This window comes from Dendrobates tinctorius, unplaced genomic scaffold, assembly GCF_039654945.1.
Source record: "Dendrobates tinctorius isolate UK_male_01 unplaced genomic scaffold, ASM3965494v1 ptg000151l, whole genome shotgun sequence".
NCBI lineage: Eukaryota > Metazoa > Chordata > Amphibia > Anura > Dendrobatidae > Dendrobates > Dendrobates tinctorius.
Window position 1 is genome coordinate 31,851,346 of NW_027361818.1, and position 15,996 is coordinate 31,867,341.

The following is a 15,996-nucleotide window of genomic DNA, read 5'->3' on the forward strand; positions in this document are numbered from 1 at the left end:
TGCTTCTATAATCCCACAGGTGCAGATTAATAAAAATGTTGAATGGATCAATTACATATATTACAGTGAACAAAGGTTTGTCAATTTCAGCCAAGATGCCTTCCAAGGTATAGTTGAAGAATTGGGCCCTAACACTAGAATGACACTCCAAAATCGACTAGCCCTTGATATGATATTAGCTGAGAAAGGAGGAGTTTGTGGGATGGTGGGAGAGGAGTGTTGTACCTATATCCCTCAGAACTCTGGAGTGAATGGAAAAACCATGATAGCCCTTAAAAAGATAACTGGGTTAGCAGCAGAATTGAAAACTAATGCTGGAGTAGACACCTCTTTCTTTTCCGGCTGGTTGGGTGGACTCAAGGGATTCCTTCAACAAGCTTGTATAGTACTGATTGCCCTCCTTGTAATTGGATCGATAACTCTTTGTTGTGTTATTCCCTTGTATAAAAAGGTTATTGCCAAAGCAACTCCGACTGGCACCTTCCTCAATCAAGAAGTAGACCCACCAGAGTACGATGGTACTGATCTAGGGGAGATCCCTAAGTATATTCCCCTCAAGAGAGTAGACAAAACCCCCCATTCTCAGATGATGTTAAGAGACTTAGTTTAGGGACAGCGGGAGAACTCCATGTGAGGTTAGTGAAGGGTTCAGCTGCCTGGAGGCCTCTCGCTAGGGGAGAGCTTCTGAGGTGTCTGGATGAAGAAATCCACCTCCCCTTTTCCCATCACATGGACAGTCTCGAAGGATCTTTCATTAAGGGAAAAACTTAGTGTTTAGGGGGGATTGTCAAGGTGAAAATATATTTTCTTATATAACTTTTATACTTTTATACTGTGAAACAATAAGTTTTTCCTAATTGCTTGCTAATGCAAATGTAACTGTATTAAAGATGGCTGCCAGTGTTCACTTTCACTTAAATTCAGTGTCTAAAGAGTTAAGTTAAGTTTCATTTCTCCTAAAAAAAGATAACTCAGGAATGTGAAGAAGATGTAACCATCGGGAGACTTTTTGACGAATCAGAGAGAGACTGGACACTAGATGTATACTGCATAAACCCCGCCTAATGCACGCCTTCCCCTAACACTCAATATAGTATTGTGTATTTGTAAATAAAGCCAGTTGTTGTACTGCTCCTGACAGGTGTGGATGCGGGACATTAGCTAAGACTGAATCAGCTGTGTGTCTGAGTCATTCTTAATCGGTACCAGATGTTTTGCGCTCGCACAATGATTTGGAATGACTGGTGAATGAGGATTTATTGTCGTTTACGACCCCGACAGTATAACCCTCCACAGGCAGGACTGTTGTCCCAGGGCAGTGTAGATGTGGAGACACTTAGATGGTGTAGTGTCCGGCGCAGGGGATGTAGCAGTGCCAGGCGAACGGACGCAGGAAGGAATGGAGGACACCAGGGCATGTATTTCCAAAGCTTTACTTACAGTCTATAGTGCCCGCTTCTGTGCCGTGTCCTCCGGGTCAGGGACTAGGTCAACCTTCAGGCAAGATGGAATGCTCCCTTCCACACTCCGCCAACTTATGTGCCTTTCCTGAATGTCTCCTCTATAGCGCCTTTAAGTGTGAAGATCTCCTAGTACCGTGTTACACTGGAGTTCCTCCTGACAGATGTTCCCAAGAACTCTACTTGTACGGCAGACAGCTGTAGCCTGCTTCAGGGACTCCTTACTCCTAAGTCCCGGCTCTCTATCCGTGTTGCTGTTGTGCCCTCAAGTCTTAGATGGGAGTAGTGCATTTACAGCCAACTACTCCACCGGTGTCTGCTGCAGAACCATTAGTGTTCATACAACCTCGGGGACCGGGCCCCAGCCTTGCGCTTAGAACTTCTAGGCAGGGTTCTTCCTCTAACCCACGTCCTCTGTGTTCCCTTTTACTCCTACGTTCCGTACTTGTCTTTTCCCTTCTATGGAAGCTCAGGCTTCAGTTCAATGTCCTTCTCCTTTCCTTTCCCAGGCCAGCTGGCTCAGGTCACTGAGGCAGTTGCAGCACTCCTTCCTCCATCCCTCTTCCAGGGATCCCCACTCCTCCCGAGTGGCTTCCTCTCTCCTACTTCACCTCTGAACTCGACTGAACGACTGACCTGTAATCCTAACCCTTCCTGCTCTTTTATGTGTTCTCAACTCCACCCACCTCCCAGCATGTCTAGTGTTCCAAGCAGGGAACCACCAAAGGTGCTCTGCTTCTCTCTAAGCAAGGAGCCGCAATGTGGTTGTGCTGAACTACTCTTTTGTGTGGGGTGCGAGTGTTGGAGCGTGGTCAGGAGCCTCCAACTTACCTGGATGGTGGGGCACCACACCTTAGGAGGAGGTGTAGTACCTCTGTGGCGACTGAGCCTCAGTGGCGCCACAGAAACATCACAAGATTCAGATTACTGTTGGATGTGGCGCGTATCTCAGCCCGGATCCTGATACTGAACCTGTGTGTAATCTGACACGTGCACACGTAGCGTTATATGGCAGCAATAGATGGGGGGGGTATAAAGCTGCAGGACTGGGCTGGGGGTCCCACACGGTGTGAACTGTTCAGATGTCCTGATTATTGCATATTATGACAATGAAGGCGCAGATACTTTTTCCCAGCCCTGTGGTCTGGTGTCTGGTTCCCCCTCCCTGTAGGCGCTCGTTATGTGACCCCCGGCCGTCCCTCTCTGTATATAAGACAGGCGACGTCCTGAGCTGTCACATTACCCACCGGCCAGTGGCACCGCACACCGGGTAAGAGCTGCCGTATAGATGATAGAGGCTCCCGCCTGTACATTATATGCTGTGTGTTATACAGGCTCCCCACCTTATATATCAACATACACTGTATATTACACTGTCACCCCTGCACTGTACATTATGCACTGCATATTACACTGTCACCCCTGCACTGTACATTATACACTGTATATTACACCCTCACCCCTGCACTGTACATTATACACTGCATATTACACTGTCACCCCTGCACTGTACATTATATACTGTATATTACACCGTCACCCCTGCACTGTACATTGTACACTGTATATTACACTGTCACCCCTGCACTGTACATTATACACTGTATATTACACTGTCACCCCTGCACTGTACATTGTACACTGTATATTACACCGTCACCCCTGCACTGTACATTATACACTGCATATTACACTGTCACCCCTGCACTGTACATTATACACTGCATATTACACTGTCACCCCTGCACTGTACATTATAAACTGTATATTACACTGTCACCCCTGCACATTATATACTGTATATTACACCCTCACCCCTGCACTGTACATTATACACTGTATATTACACTGTCACCCCTGCACTGTACATTATACACTGTATATTACACTGTCACCCCTGCACTGTACATTATACACTGTATATTACACCCTCACCCCTGCACTGTACATTATACACTGTATATTACACTGTCACCCCTGCACTGTACATTATACACTGTATATTACACTGTCACCCCTGCACTGTACATTATACACTGTATATTACACCCTCACCCCTGCACTGTACATTATACACTGTATATTACACTGTCACCCCTGCACTGTACATTATACACTGTATATTACACTGTCACCCCTGCACTGTACATTATACACTGTATATTACACCCTCACCCCTGCACTGTACATTATACACTGCATATTACACTGTCACCCCTGCACTGTACATTATACACTGTATATTACACCCTCACCCCTGCACTGTACATTATACACTGTATATTACACTGTCACCCCTGCACTGTACATTATACACTGCATATTACACTGTCACCCCTGCACTGTACATTATACACTGCATATTACACTGTTACCCCTGCACTGTACATTGTACACTGTATATTACACCCTCACCCCTGCACTGTACATTATACACTGTATATTACACCGTCACCCCTGCACTGTACATTATACACTGCATATTACACTGTCACCCCTGCACTGAACATTGTACACTGTATATTACACCGTCACCCCTGCACTGTACATTATACACTGTATATTACACCGTCACCCTGCACTGTACATTATACACTGCATATTACACTGTCACCCCTGCACTGTACATTGTACACTGTATATTACGCCGTCACCCCTGCACTGTACATTATACACTGTATATTACGCCGTCACCCCTGCACTGTACATTATACACTGTATATTACACCGTCACCCCTGCACTGTACATTATACACTGTATATTACGCCGTCACCCCTGCACTATACATTATACACTGTATATTACACTGTCACCCCTGCACTATACACTATACACTGTATATTACACCATCACCCCTGCACATTATATACTGTATATTACACCGTCACCCCTGCACTGTACATTATATACTGTATATTACACCGTCACCTCTGCACTGTACATTATACACTGTATATTACACCGTCACCCCTGCACTGTACATTATATACTGTATATTACACCGTCACCCCTGCACTGTACATTGTACACTGTATATTACACTGTCACCCCTGTACTGTACATTATACACTGCATATTACACTGTCACCCCTGCACTGTACATTGTACACTATATATTACACCATCACCCCTGCACTGTACATTATACACTGTATATTACACTGTCACCCCTGCACTGTACATTATACACTGTATATTACACCGTCACCCCTGCACTGTACATTGTACACTGTATATTACACTGTCACCCCTGCACTTTACATTATACGCTGTATATTACACCGTCACCCCTGCACTGTACATTATACACTGTATATTACGCCGTCACCCCTGCACTGTACATTATACACTGCATATTACACTGTCACCCCTGCACTGTACACTATACACTGTATATTACACCGTCACCCCTGCACTGTACATTATACACTGTATATTACACTGTCACCCCTGCACATTATACACTGTATATTACACCGTCACCCCGGCACTGTACATTATACACTGTATATTACACCGTCACCCCTGCACTGTACATTATACACTGTATATTACGCCGTCACCCCTGCACTGTATTTTATACACTGTATATTACACCGTCACCCCTGCACTGTACACTATACACTGTATATTACACCATCACCCCTGCACATTATACACTGTATATTACACCGTCACCCCTGCACTGTATATTATACGCTGTATATTACACCGTCACCCCTGCACTGTACATTATACTCTGCATATTACACTGTCACCCCTGCACTGTACATTATACACTGTATATTACGCCGTCACCCCTGCACTGCACATTATACACTGTATATTACGCCGTCACCCCTGCACTGTACATTATACACTGTATATTACACCGTCACCCCTGCACTGTACATTATACACTGCATATTACACTGTCACCCCTGTACTGTACATTATACACTGCATATTACACTGTCACCCCTGCACTGTACATTATACACTGTATATTACACCCTCACCCCTGCACTGTACATTATACACTTATATTACACCCTCACCCCTGCACTGTACATTATACACTGTATATTACACTGTCACCCCTGTACTGTACATTATACACTGTATATTACACTGTCACCCCTGCACTGTACATTATACACTGTATATTACACCGTCACTCCTGCACTGTACATTATACACTGTATATTACACTGTCACCCCTGCACTGTACATTGTACACTGTATATTACACCGTCACCCCTGCACTGTATATTATACACTGTATATTACACCGTCACCCCTGCACTGTACATTATACACTGCATATTACACTGTCACCCCTGCACATTATACACTGTATATTACACCGTCACCCCTGCACTGTACATTATACACTGTATATTACGCCGTCACCCCTGCACTGTATATTATATGCGGTTACAGCCAGGTGCCAGTAGTGTATGGATTGTGGGGTGGCCCTATATGATGTGGACTCAGTCACAGTCCTGGTGACCTTTCCATTTGGCTATAATTGTCCTGACATTTATCTGTCTACAGTGACTTTTTCGTCGGCTATTTATAAACCTCCTGAGATAATTCTAGAAACAAATTAAAATACCTCACGTAGAACCCGAGAGCCACACGTACCGCACTGTCACAGTGTGCAGAATCAGTGTGCATCGGTATTATTACTGTCATGTGACCAGTGTATATCGGTATTATTACTGTCATGTGACCAGTGTATATCGGTATTATTACTGTCATGTGATCAGTGTATATCGGTATTATTACTGTCATGTGAACAGTGTATATCGGTATTATTACTGTCATGTGATCAGTGTATATCGGTATTATTACTGTCATGTGATCAGTGTATATCGGTATTATTACTGTCATGTGATCAGTGTATATCGGTATTATTACTGTCATGTGATCAGTGTATATCGGTATTATTAGTCATGTGATCAGTGTATATCGGTATTATTACTGTCATGTGATCAGTGTATATCGGTATTATTACTGTCATGCGACCAGTGTATATCGGTATTATTACAGTCATGTGACCAGTGTGTATCGGTATTATTACTGTCATGTGACCAGTGTATATCGGTATTATTACTGTCATGCGACCAGTGTATATCGGTATTATTACAGTCATGTGACCAGTGTGTATCGGTATTATTACAGTCATGTGATCAGTGTATATCGGTATTATTACTGTCATGTGATCAGTGTATATTGGTATTATTACTGTCATGTGATCAGTGTAAATCGGTATTATTACTGTCATGTGATCAGTGTATATCGGTATTATTACTGTCATGTGATCAGTGTATATCGGTATTATTAGTCATGTGATCAGTGTATATCGGTATTATTACTGTCATGTGATCAGTGTATATCGGTATTATTACTGTCATGCGACCAGTGTATATCGGTATTATTACAGTCATGTGACCAGTGTGTATCGGTATTATTACTGTCATGTGATCAGTGTGTATCAGTATTATTACTGTCATGTGACCAGTGTATATCGGTATTATTAGTCATGTGATCAGTGTATATCGGTATTATTACTGTCATGTGACCAGTGTGTATCGGTATTATTACTGTCATGTGACCAGTGTATATCGGCATTATTACAGTCATGTGACCAGTGTGTATCGGTATTATTACTGTCATGTGACCAGTGTATATCGGTATTATTACTGTCATGTGACCAGTGTATATCGGTATTATTAGTCATGTGATCAGTGTATATCGGTATTATTACTGTCATGTGACCAGTGTATATCGGTATTATTACTGTCATGTGACCAGTGTATATCGGCATTATTAGTCATGTGATCAATGTATATCGGTATTATTACGCTCATGTGACCAGTGTATATCGGTATTATTAGTCATGTGATCAGTGTATATTGGTATTATTACTGTCATGTGACCAGTGTATATCGGTATTAGTACTGTCATGTGATCAGTGTGTGTATCAGTATTATTACTGTCATGTGATCAGGGTATATCGGTATTATTACTGTCATGTGACCAGTGTATATCAGTATTATTAGTCATGTGATCAGTGTATATCGGTATTATTACTGTCATGTGACCAGTGTATATCGGTATTATTACTGTCATGTGACCAGTGTATATCGGTATTATTAGTCATGTGATCAGTGTATATCGGTATTATTACTGTCATGTGACCAGCGTATATCGGTATTATTAGTCATGTGATCAGCGTATATCGGTATTATTACTGTCATGTGACGAGTGTATATCGGTATTATTACAGTCATGTGACCAGTGTGTATCGGTATTATTACTGTCATGTGACCAGTGTATATCGGTATTATTACTGTCATGTGACCAGTGTATATCGGCATTATTAGTCATGTGATCAATGTATATCGGTATTATTACTCTCATGTGACCAGTGTATATCGGTATTATTAGTCATGTGATCAGTGTATATTGGTATTATTACTGTCATGTGACCAGTGTATATCGGTATTAGTACTGTCATGTGATCAGTGTGTGTATCAGTATTATTACTGTCATGTGATCAGTGTATATCGGTATTATTACTGTCATGTGACCAGTGTATATCGGTATTATTACTGTCATGTGATCAGTGTATATCTGTATTATTACTGTCATGTGATCAGTGTATATCGGTATTAGTACTGTCATGTGATCAGTGAATATCGGTATTATTGCTGTCATGTGATCAGTGTATATCGGTATTAGTACCGTCATGTGATCAGTGTATATCGGTATTATTACTGTCATGTGACCAGTGTATATCGGTATTATTAGTCATGTGATCAGTGTATATAGGTATTATTACTGTCATGTGACCAGTGTATATCGGTATTATTAGTCATGTGATCAGTGTATATCGGTATTATTACTGTCATGTGACCAGTGTATATCGGTATTATTACAGTCATGTGACCAGTGTGTATCGGTATTATTACTGTCATGTGACCAGTGTATATCGGTATTATTACAGTCATGTGACCAGTGTGTATCGGTATTATTACTGTCATGTGACCAGTGTATATCGGTATTATTACTGTCATGTGACCAGTGTATATCGGTATTATTAGTCATGTGATCAGTGTATATCGGTATTATTATTGTCATGTGACCAGTGTATATCGGTATTATTACAGTCATGTGACCAGTGTGTATCGGTATTATTACTGTCATGTGACCAGTGTATATCGGTATTATTACAGTCATGTGACCAGTGTGTATCGGTATTATTACTGTCATGTGACCAGTGTGTATCGGTATTATTACTGTCATGTGACCAGTGTATATCGGCATTATTAGTCATGTGATCAATGTATATCGGTATTATTACTCTCATGTGACCAGTGTATATCGGTATTATTAGTCATGTGATCAGTGTATATTGGTATTATTACTGTCATGTGACCAGTGTATATCGGTTTTAGTACTGTCATGTGATCAGTGTGTGTATCAGTATTATTACTGTCATGTGATCAGTGTATATCGGTATTATTACTGTCATGTGACCAGTGTATATCGGTATTATTACTGTCATGTGATCAGTGTATATCGGTATTAGTACTGTCATGTGATCTGTGTGTATCGGTATTATTACTGTCATGTGATCAGTGTATATCGGTATTATTACAGTCATGTGATCAGTGTATATCGGTATTATTACTGTCATGTGATCAGTGTATATCGGTATTATTACTGTCATGTGATCAGTGTATATCTGTATTATTACTGTCATGTGATCAGAGTATATCGGTATTAGTACTGTCATGTGATCAGTGTATATCGGTATTAGTACTGTCATGTGATCAGTGTATATCGGTATTATTACAGTCATGTGATCAGTGTATATCGGTATTATTACTGTCATGTGATCAGTGTATATCGGTATTATTACTGTCATGTGATCAGTGTATATCTGTATTATTACTGTCATGTGATCAGAGTATATCGGTATTAGTACTGTCATATGATCATATGATCAGTGTACATCGGTATTAGTACCGTCATGTGATCAGTGTATATCGGTATTATTACTGTCATGTGATCAGTGTATATCGGTGTTATTACTGTCATGTGATCAGTGTATATCGGTATTATTACACTCATGTGACCAGTGTATATCGGTATTATTACTGTCATGTGATCAGTGTATATCGGTATTATTACTGTCATGTGATCAGTGTGTATCGGTATTGTTACTGTCATGTGATCAGTGTATATCGGTATTGTTACTGTCATGTGACCAGTGTATATCGGTATTATTACTGTCATGTGATCAGTGTATATTGGTATTATTACTGTCATGTGATCAGTGTATATCGGTATTATTACTGTCATGTGATCAGTGTATATCGGTATTATTACTGTCATGTGACCAGTTTATATACGTATTATTACTGTCATGTCACCAGTGTATATCGGTATTAGTACCGTCATGTGATCAGTGTATATCGGTATTATTACTGTCATGTGATCAGTGTATATCGGTATTATTACTGTCATGTGATCAGTGTATATTGCTATTATTACTGTCATGTGATCAGTGTATATCGGTATTATTACTGTCATGTGATCAGTGTATATCGGTATTATTACAGTCATGTGACCAGTGTATATCGGTATTGTTACTGTCATGTGACCAGTGTATATCGGTATTATTACTGTCATGTGATCAGTGTATATCGGTATTATTACTATCATGTGATCAGTGTGTATCGGTATTGTTACTGTCATGTGATCAGTGTATATCGGTATTGTTACTGTCATGTGACCAGTGTATATCGGTATTATTACTGTCATGTGATCAGTGTATATTGGTATTATTACTGTCATGTGATCAGTGTATATCGGTATTATTACTGTCATGTGATTAGTGTATATCGGTATTATTACTGTCATGTGACCAGTGTATATACGTATTATTAGTGTCATGTGACCAGTGTATATCGGTATTATTACAGTCATGTGACCAGTGTGTATCGGTATTATTACTGTCATGTGACCAGTGTGTATCGGTATTATTACTGTCATGTGACCAGTGTATATCGGTATTATTAGTCATGTGATCAGTGTATATCGGTATTATTACTGTCATGTGACCAGTGTATATCGGTATTATTACAGTCATGTGACCAGTGTGTATCGGTATTATTACTGTCATGTGACCAGTGTATATCGGTATTATTACAGTCATGTGACCAGTGTGTATCGGTATTATTACTGTCATGTGACCAATGTATATCGGTATTATTACTGTCATGTGACCAGTGTATATCGGCATTATTAGTCATGTGATCAATGTATATCGGTATTATTACTCTCATGTGACCAGTGTATATCGGTATTATTAGTCATGTGATCAGTGTATATTGGTATTATTACTGTCATGTGACCAGTGTATATCGGTATTAGTACTGTCATGTGATCAGTGTGTGTATCAGTATTATTACTGTCATGTGATCAGTGTATATCGGTATTATTACTGTCATGTGACCAGTGTATATCGGTATTATTACTGTCATGTGATCAGTGTATATCGGTATTAGTACTGTCATGTGATCTGTGTGTATCGGTATTATTACTGTCATGTGATCAGTGTATATCGGTATTATTACAGTCATGTGATCAGTGTATATCGGTATTATTACTGTCATGTGATCAGTGTATATCGGTATTATTACTGTCATGTGATCAGTGTATATCTGTATTATTACTGTCATGTGATCAGAGTATATCGGTATTAGTACTGTCATGTGATCAGTGTATATCGGTATTAGTACTGTCATGTGATCAGTGTATATCGGTATTATTACCGTCATATGATCAGTGTATATCGGTATTAGTACCGTCATGTGATCAGTGTATATCGGTATTATTACTGTCATGTGATCAGTGTATATCGGTATTATTACTGTCATGTGATCAGTGTATATCGGTATTATTACAGTCATGTGACCAGTGTATATCGGTATTGTTACTGTCATGTGACCAGTGTATATCGGTATTATTACTGTCATGTGACCAGTGTATATCGGTATTATTACTGTCATGTGATCAGTGTGTATCGGTATTGTTACTGTCATGTGATCAGTGTATATCGGTATTGTTACTGTCATGTGACCAGTGTATATCGGTATTATTACTGTCATGTGATCAGTGTATATTGGTATTATTACTGTCATGTGATCAGTGTATATCGGTATTATTACTGTCATGTGATCAGTGTATATCGGTATTATTACTGTCATGTGACCAGTGTATATACGTATTATTACTGTCATGTGACCAGTGTATATCGGTATTAGTACCGTCATGTGATCAGTGTATATCGGTATTATTACTGTCATGTGATCAGTGTATATCGGTATTATTACTGTCATGTGATCAGTGTATATCGGTATTATTACTGTCATGTGATCAGTGTATATCGGTATTATTACAGTCATGTGACCAGTGTATATCGGTATTGTTACTGTCATGTGACCAGTGTATATCGGTATTATTACTGTCATGTGATCAGTGTATATCGGTATTATTACTATCATGTGATCAGTGTGTATCGGTATTGTTACTGTCATGTGATCAGTGTATATCGGTATTATTACAGTCATGTGACCAGTGTATATCGGTATTATTACAGTCATGTGACCAGTGTATATCGGTATTGTTACTGTCATGTGACCAGTGTATATCGGTATTATTACTGTCATGTGACCAGTGTATATCGGTATTATTACTATCATGTGATCAGTGTGTATCGGTATTGTTACTGTCATGTGATCAGTGTATATCGGTATTGTTACTGTCATGTCACCAGTGTATATCGGTATTATTACTGTCATGTGATCAGTGTATATTGGTATTATTACTGTCATGTGATCAGTGTATATCGGTATTATTACTGTCATGTGATCAGTGTATATCGGTATTATTACTGTCATGTGACCAGTGTATATCGGTATTATTACTGTCATGTGACCAGTGTATATCGGTATTATTACTGTCATGTGATCAGTGTATATCGGTATTGTTAGTGTCATGTGACCAGTGTATATCGGTATTATTACTGTCATGTGATCAGTGTATATCGGTATTGTTAGTGTCATGTGACCAGTGTATATCGGTATTATTACTGTCATGTGATCACTGTCTCCCCTCATTTCTATCTCCTGCTCCTCTTCAGGGCATTATGTCTATTCAGAAGATTCATGCTCGGGAGATCCTGGACTCCAGGGGTAACCCGACTGTAGAGGTGGACCTGTACACCGGGAAAGGTGCGTGTATACATCATCATGCGACACTCAGGTACAGAGGTCACGGGTCCTGTGATGCTGATTGCAGAGCAGCACAAAGTATTTCAGGAGAGGGTTGCGCTGCTTCGTTGAGAGGTCACAGATTGATAATTACATATTTGAAGCGTCCCCAGCAGCACAGAGTATATGAGGAGATGCATTGCTAGCAGCTGAGCAGTTTCTTGTTCTGATTATGACAGGGATGTTTCGGGCTGCGGTCCCTAGCGGAGCCTCCACAGGAATCTACGAGGCCCTGGAGCTGAGAGATGGTGACAAATCACGATATTTGGGGAAAGGTGAGGCCATTATAAATCATCCATGGGGATCTACCCATACTCCCCACATGTTCTGTAACCACTACTACTCCCTACAGGTGTCCAAAAGGCGGTGGAGCACATCAACAAGACTATTGTCCCCGCCGTTCTAGAGAAGGTAAGTGACCCTAAAGCACTGTGGTCAGGGGTCTGATAGTCCAAGGTCTGGTGGTCAGGGGTCTGTTGGACTGGTGTATGGTTGTCAGGGGTCTGATGGACTGGTGTATGGTGGTCAGGGGTCTGATGGACTGGCGTATGGTGGTCAGGGGTTTGATGGACTGGTTTATGATGGTCAGAGGTCTGATGGTCCAATGTATGGTGGTCAGAGGTCTGATGGTCCAGAGTATAGTGGTCAGGGGTCTGATGATCCGGAATATAGTGGTTAGGGGTCTGTTGGACTGGTGTATGGTGGTCAGAGGTCTGATGGTCTAATGTATAGTGGTCAGGGGTCTGATGGACTGGTTTATGATGGTCAGAGGTCTGATGGTCCAATGTATAGTGGTCAGGGGTCTGATGATCCAGAATATAGTGGTTAGGGGTCTGTTAGACTGGTGTATGGTGGAGAAGGGTCTGATGGACTGGTGTATGTTCGTCAGGTGTCTGATGGTGCAGAGTATACTGGTCAGGGGTATGATGGTCCAGTGTATGGTGGTCATGGGTCTGATGGACTGATGTATGATTGTCAGGGGTCTGATGGTCCAGTTTATGGTGGCCAGGGGATTCATGGTCCAGAGTATAGTGGCCAGGGGTCTGATGGTTCATTGTATTGTGGTCAGGGGTCTGATGGGCCAGAATATAGTGGCCAGAGGTCTGATGATCCAGAATATAGTCAGGGGTCTGATGATCCATTGCATGGTGATCAGGGGTCTGATGGTCCAGAATATAATAGCCAGGGGTCTGATGGTCCAGAGTATAGTGGTCAGTGTGACGAACAGCCCACGGCCGTTCGTCCAAATACGGGCGACTAACGGGGGGTCCCGCTGTCACCACTATGTCACAGTCCCACCACTGACACGGGTGTATCAGCGGACGGAGGGACGAGACACACTGCCGGCACACGGCTATCACAGGCACAGTTGGGGCTTATCTTAGTATCCCACCACTGGCACCATGTGACCAAAATATCCAGCAAGCTACTCTCGCTCTACAATTTGCCGCAGGGGGGGGTTTATTTTGGATGCTCCACCACTGCTATCAACCTTCCATTGGTTCCGGACACTGTGTGCAACCAGCTCAGAGGGTTGTGGTCAGTTACCACCGTGAAGGCGCGCCCGTACAGGTAGGGCTGCAAACGCTGCAGTGCCCACACCATGGCCAGACACTCCTTCTTGATGGTCGAGTATGCCACTTCCCTCGGCAAAAGTTTCCGGCTCAGATACAACACGGGGTGCTCTTGGTCCCCCGAATCGACCTGGCTAAGCACAGCACCGAGGCCAAACTCGCTGGCGTCGGTCTGTACCAGAAACGGGCGACTGCTGTCGACTGCTCTCAACACTGGAGAGTTGCACAGGGCTGCTTTCAAAGCTTGGAAAGCCGCCTCACAGTCATCTGTCCAGTTGACTGTTTGGGGTAGCCTCTGCTTGGTGAGGTCAGTCAAGGGTTTGGCAAGGGCGCTATAGTCCTGTACGAACCGCCTATAGTACCCTGCAGTGCCCAAGAAGGACTTCACCTGTTTCTTGGTCCTTGGGGTGGGCCAGGACACGATTGCGTCCACTTTTTCTGGCTCCGGACTCATGGAACCCCCGCCTACCCGGTGCCCCAGGTAGTGGACCTTGCGCATGCCTATCTGGCACTTCCCCGGCTTGATGGTCAGGCCTGCCTGGTGAAGACGCTTGAGCACCTCCTGGAGGTGCTGAAGGTGTTCCTCCCAGGTGGAACTGAAGACGGCAATATCGTCTAAGTACGCCACTGCGTACTCTTCCAGTCCCCGAAGCAGGTGGTTGACCATCCGCTGGAAAGTGGCAGGGGCATACTTCATGCCGAAGGGCATGACCGTGGACTCGTACAGTCCAAAGGGGGTGATAAAGGCGGATTTCTCCTGCGCCTCAGGGCTCAGGGGAATCTGCCAGTATCCCCGACTCAAATCCATGATGGATATGTAGTTGGCTTTTGTCAACCGCTCGAGCAGATCCTCGATGCGCGGCATTGGGTGGGCATCAGAGGTTGTGATGGCGTTGAGCCCCCTGTAGTCCACGCAGAACCGGGTGGTTCGATCCTTTTTAGGCACGAGGACTACAGGTGAAGCCCACGCGCTTTTTGACCGTTGAATCACCCCCAGCCTTAACATCTCATCGATCTCTTGGCGCATGACTTGTTGCACCGTTTCAGAGATCCGATAAGGTGTTCGCCGTAATGGGGCGTGATTCCCGGTGTCCACGTCATGAACCGCTAACTCCGTCCTCCCAGGACGGTTGGTGAACACGGGCCGGAAGAGTTCCAGGGTGGCCATCAACTGCAACCGCTGGGATATGGTTAGCGAACCACTTATCTCCATGTCCTCAATGGACCCATCGGCCTTGGCCTGGGCCAGCATGTCCAGGAGGGGATCTTCCTCCCCATCCTCTGGCAGATTGCAGACCGGTAGGACGCAAGCTTCACGTTCGTAGTGCGCCTTCAGCATGTTGACGTGAAAGGCCTTGCGCCTACCCCGAGCATGGTCAAGCGTGACTACGTAGGTGACCGGGTTGAGCTGTTGGTGGACGACGTACGGGCCTTCCCAGGCTGCCTGAAGCTTATCCGTTGGTACAGGGACCAGCGCCCACACCTTTTGACCCACCTGGTAGGTCCGCTCCCGGGCGTTCTGGTCGTACCAGCGCTTCTGGTCAGCCTGAGCCTGCGTCATGTTGTCATGCACCAACTGCGTCAAGGTCTGCATCTTGTCACGGAAGCACATGACATAATCCACGATGGAC

General features: G+C 42.9%; 1 protein-coding gene across 1 annotated transcript in view; it reads left to right on the forward strand.

Moving 5' to 3' along the window:
• The first annotated feature begins 2,705 nt into the window (after nt 1-2,705).
• Nucleotides 2,706-15,996, forward strand: part of LOC141050284 (beta-enolase) — a 37,738-nt gene continuing 24,447 nt past the window's right edge. Inside the window, exons 1-4 of the mRNA XM_073547180.1 lie at nt 2,706-2,730; nt 12,662-12,752; nt 12,971-13,066; nt 13,144-13,202. Of these exons, the coding sequence (XP_073403281.1) occupies nt 12,668-12,752; nt 12,971-13,066; nt 13,144-13,202 (240 nt within the window). The 5' untranslated portion in view covers nt 2,706-2,730; nt 12,662-12,667. The remainder of the gene's footprint in view (nt 2,731-12,661; nt 12,753-12,970; nt 13,067-13,143; nt 13,203-15,996) is intronic.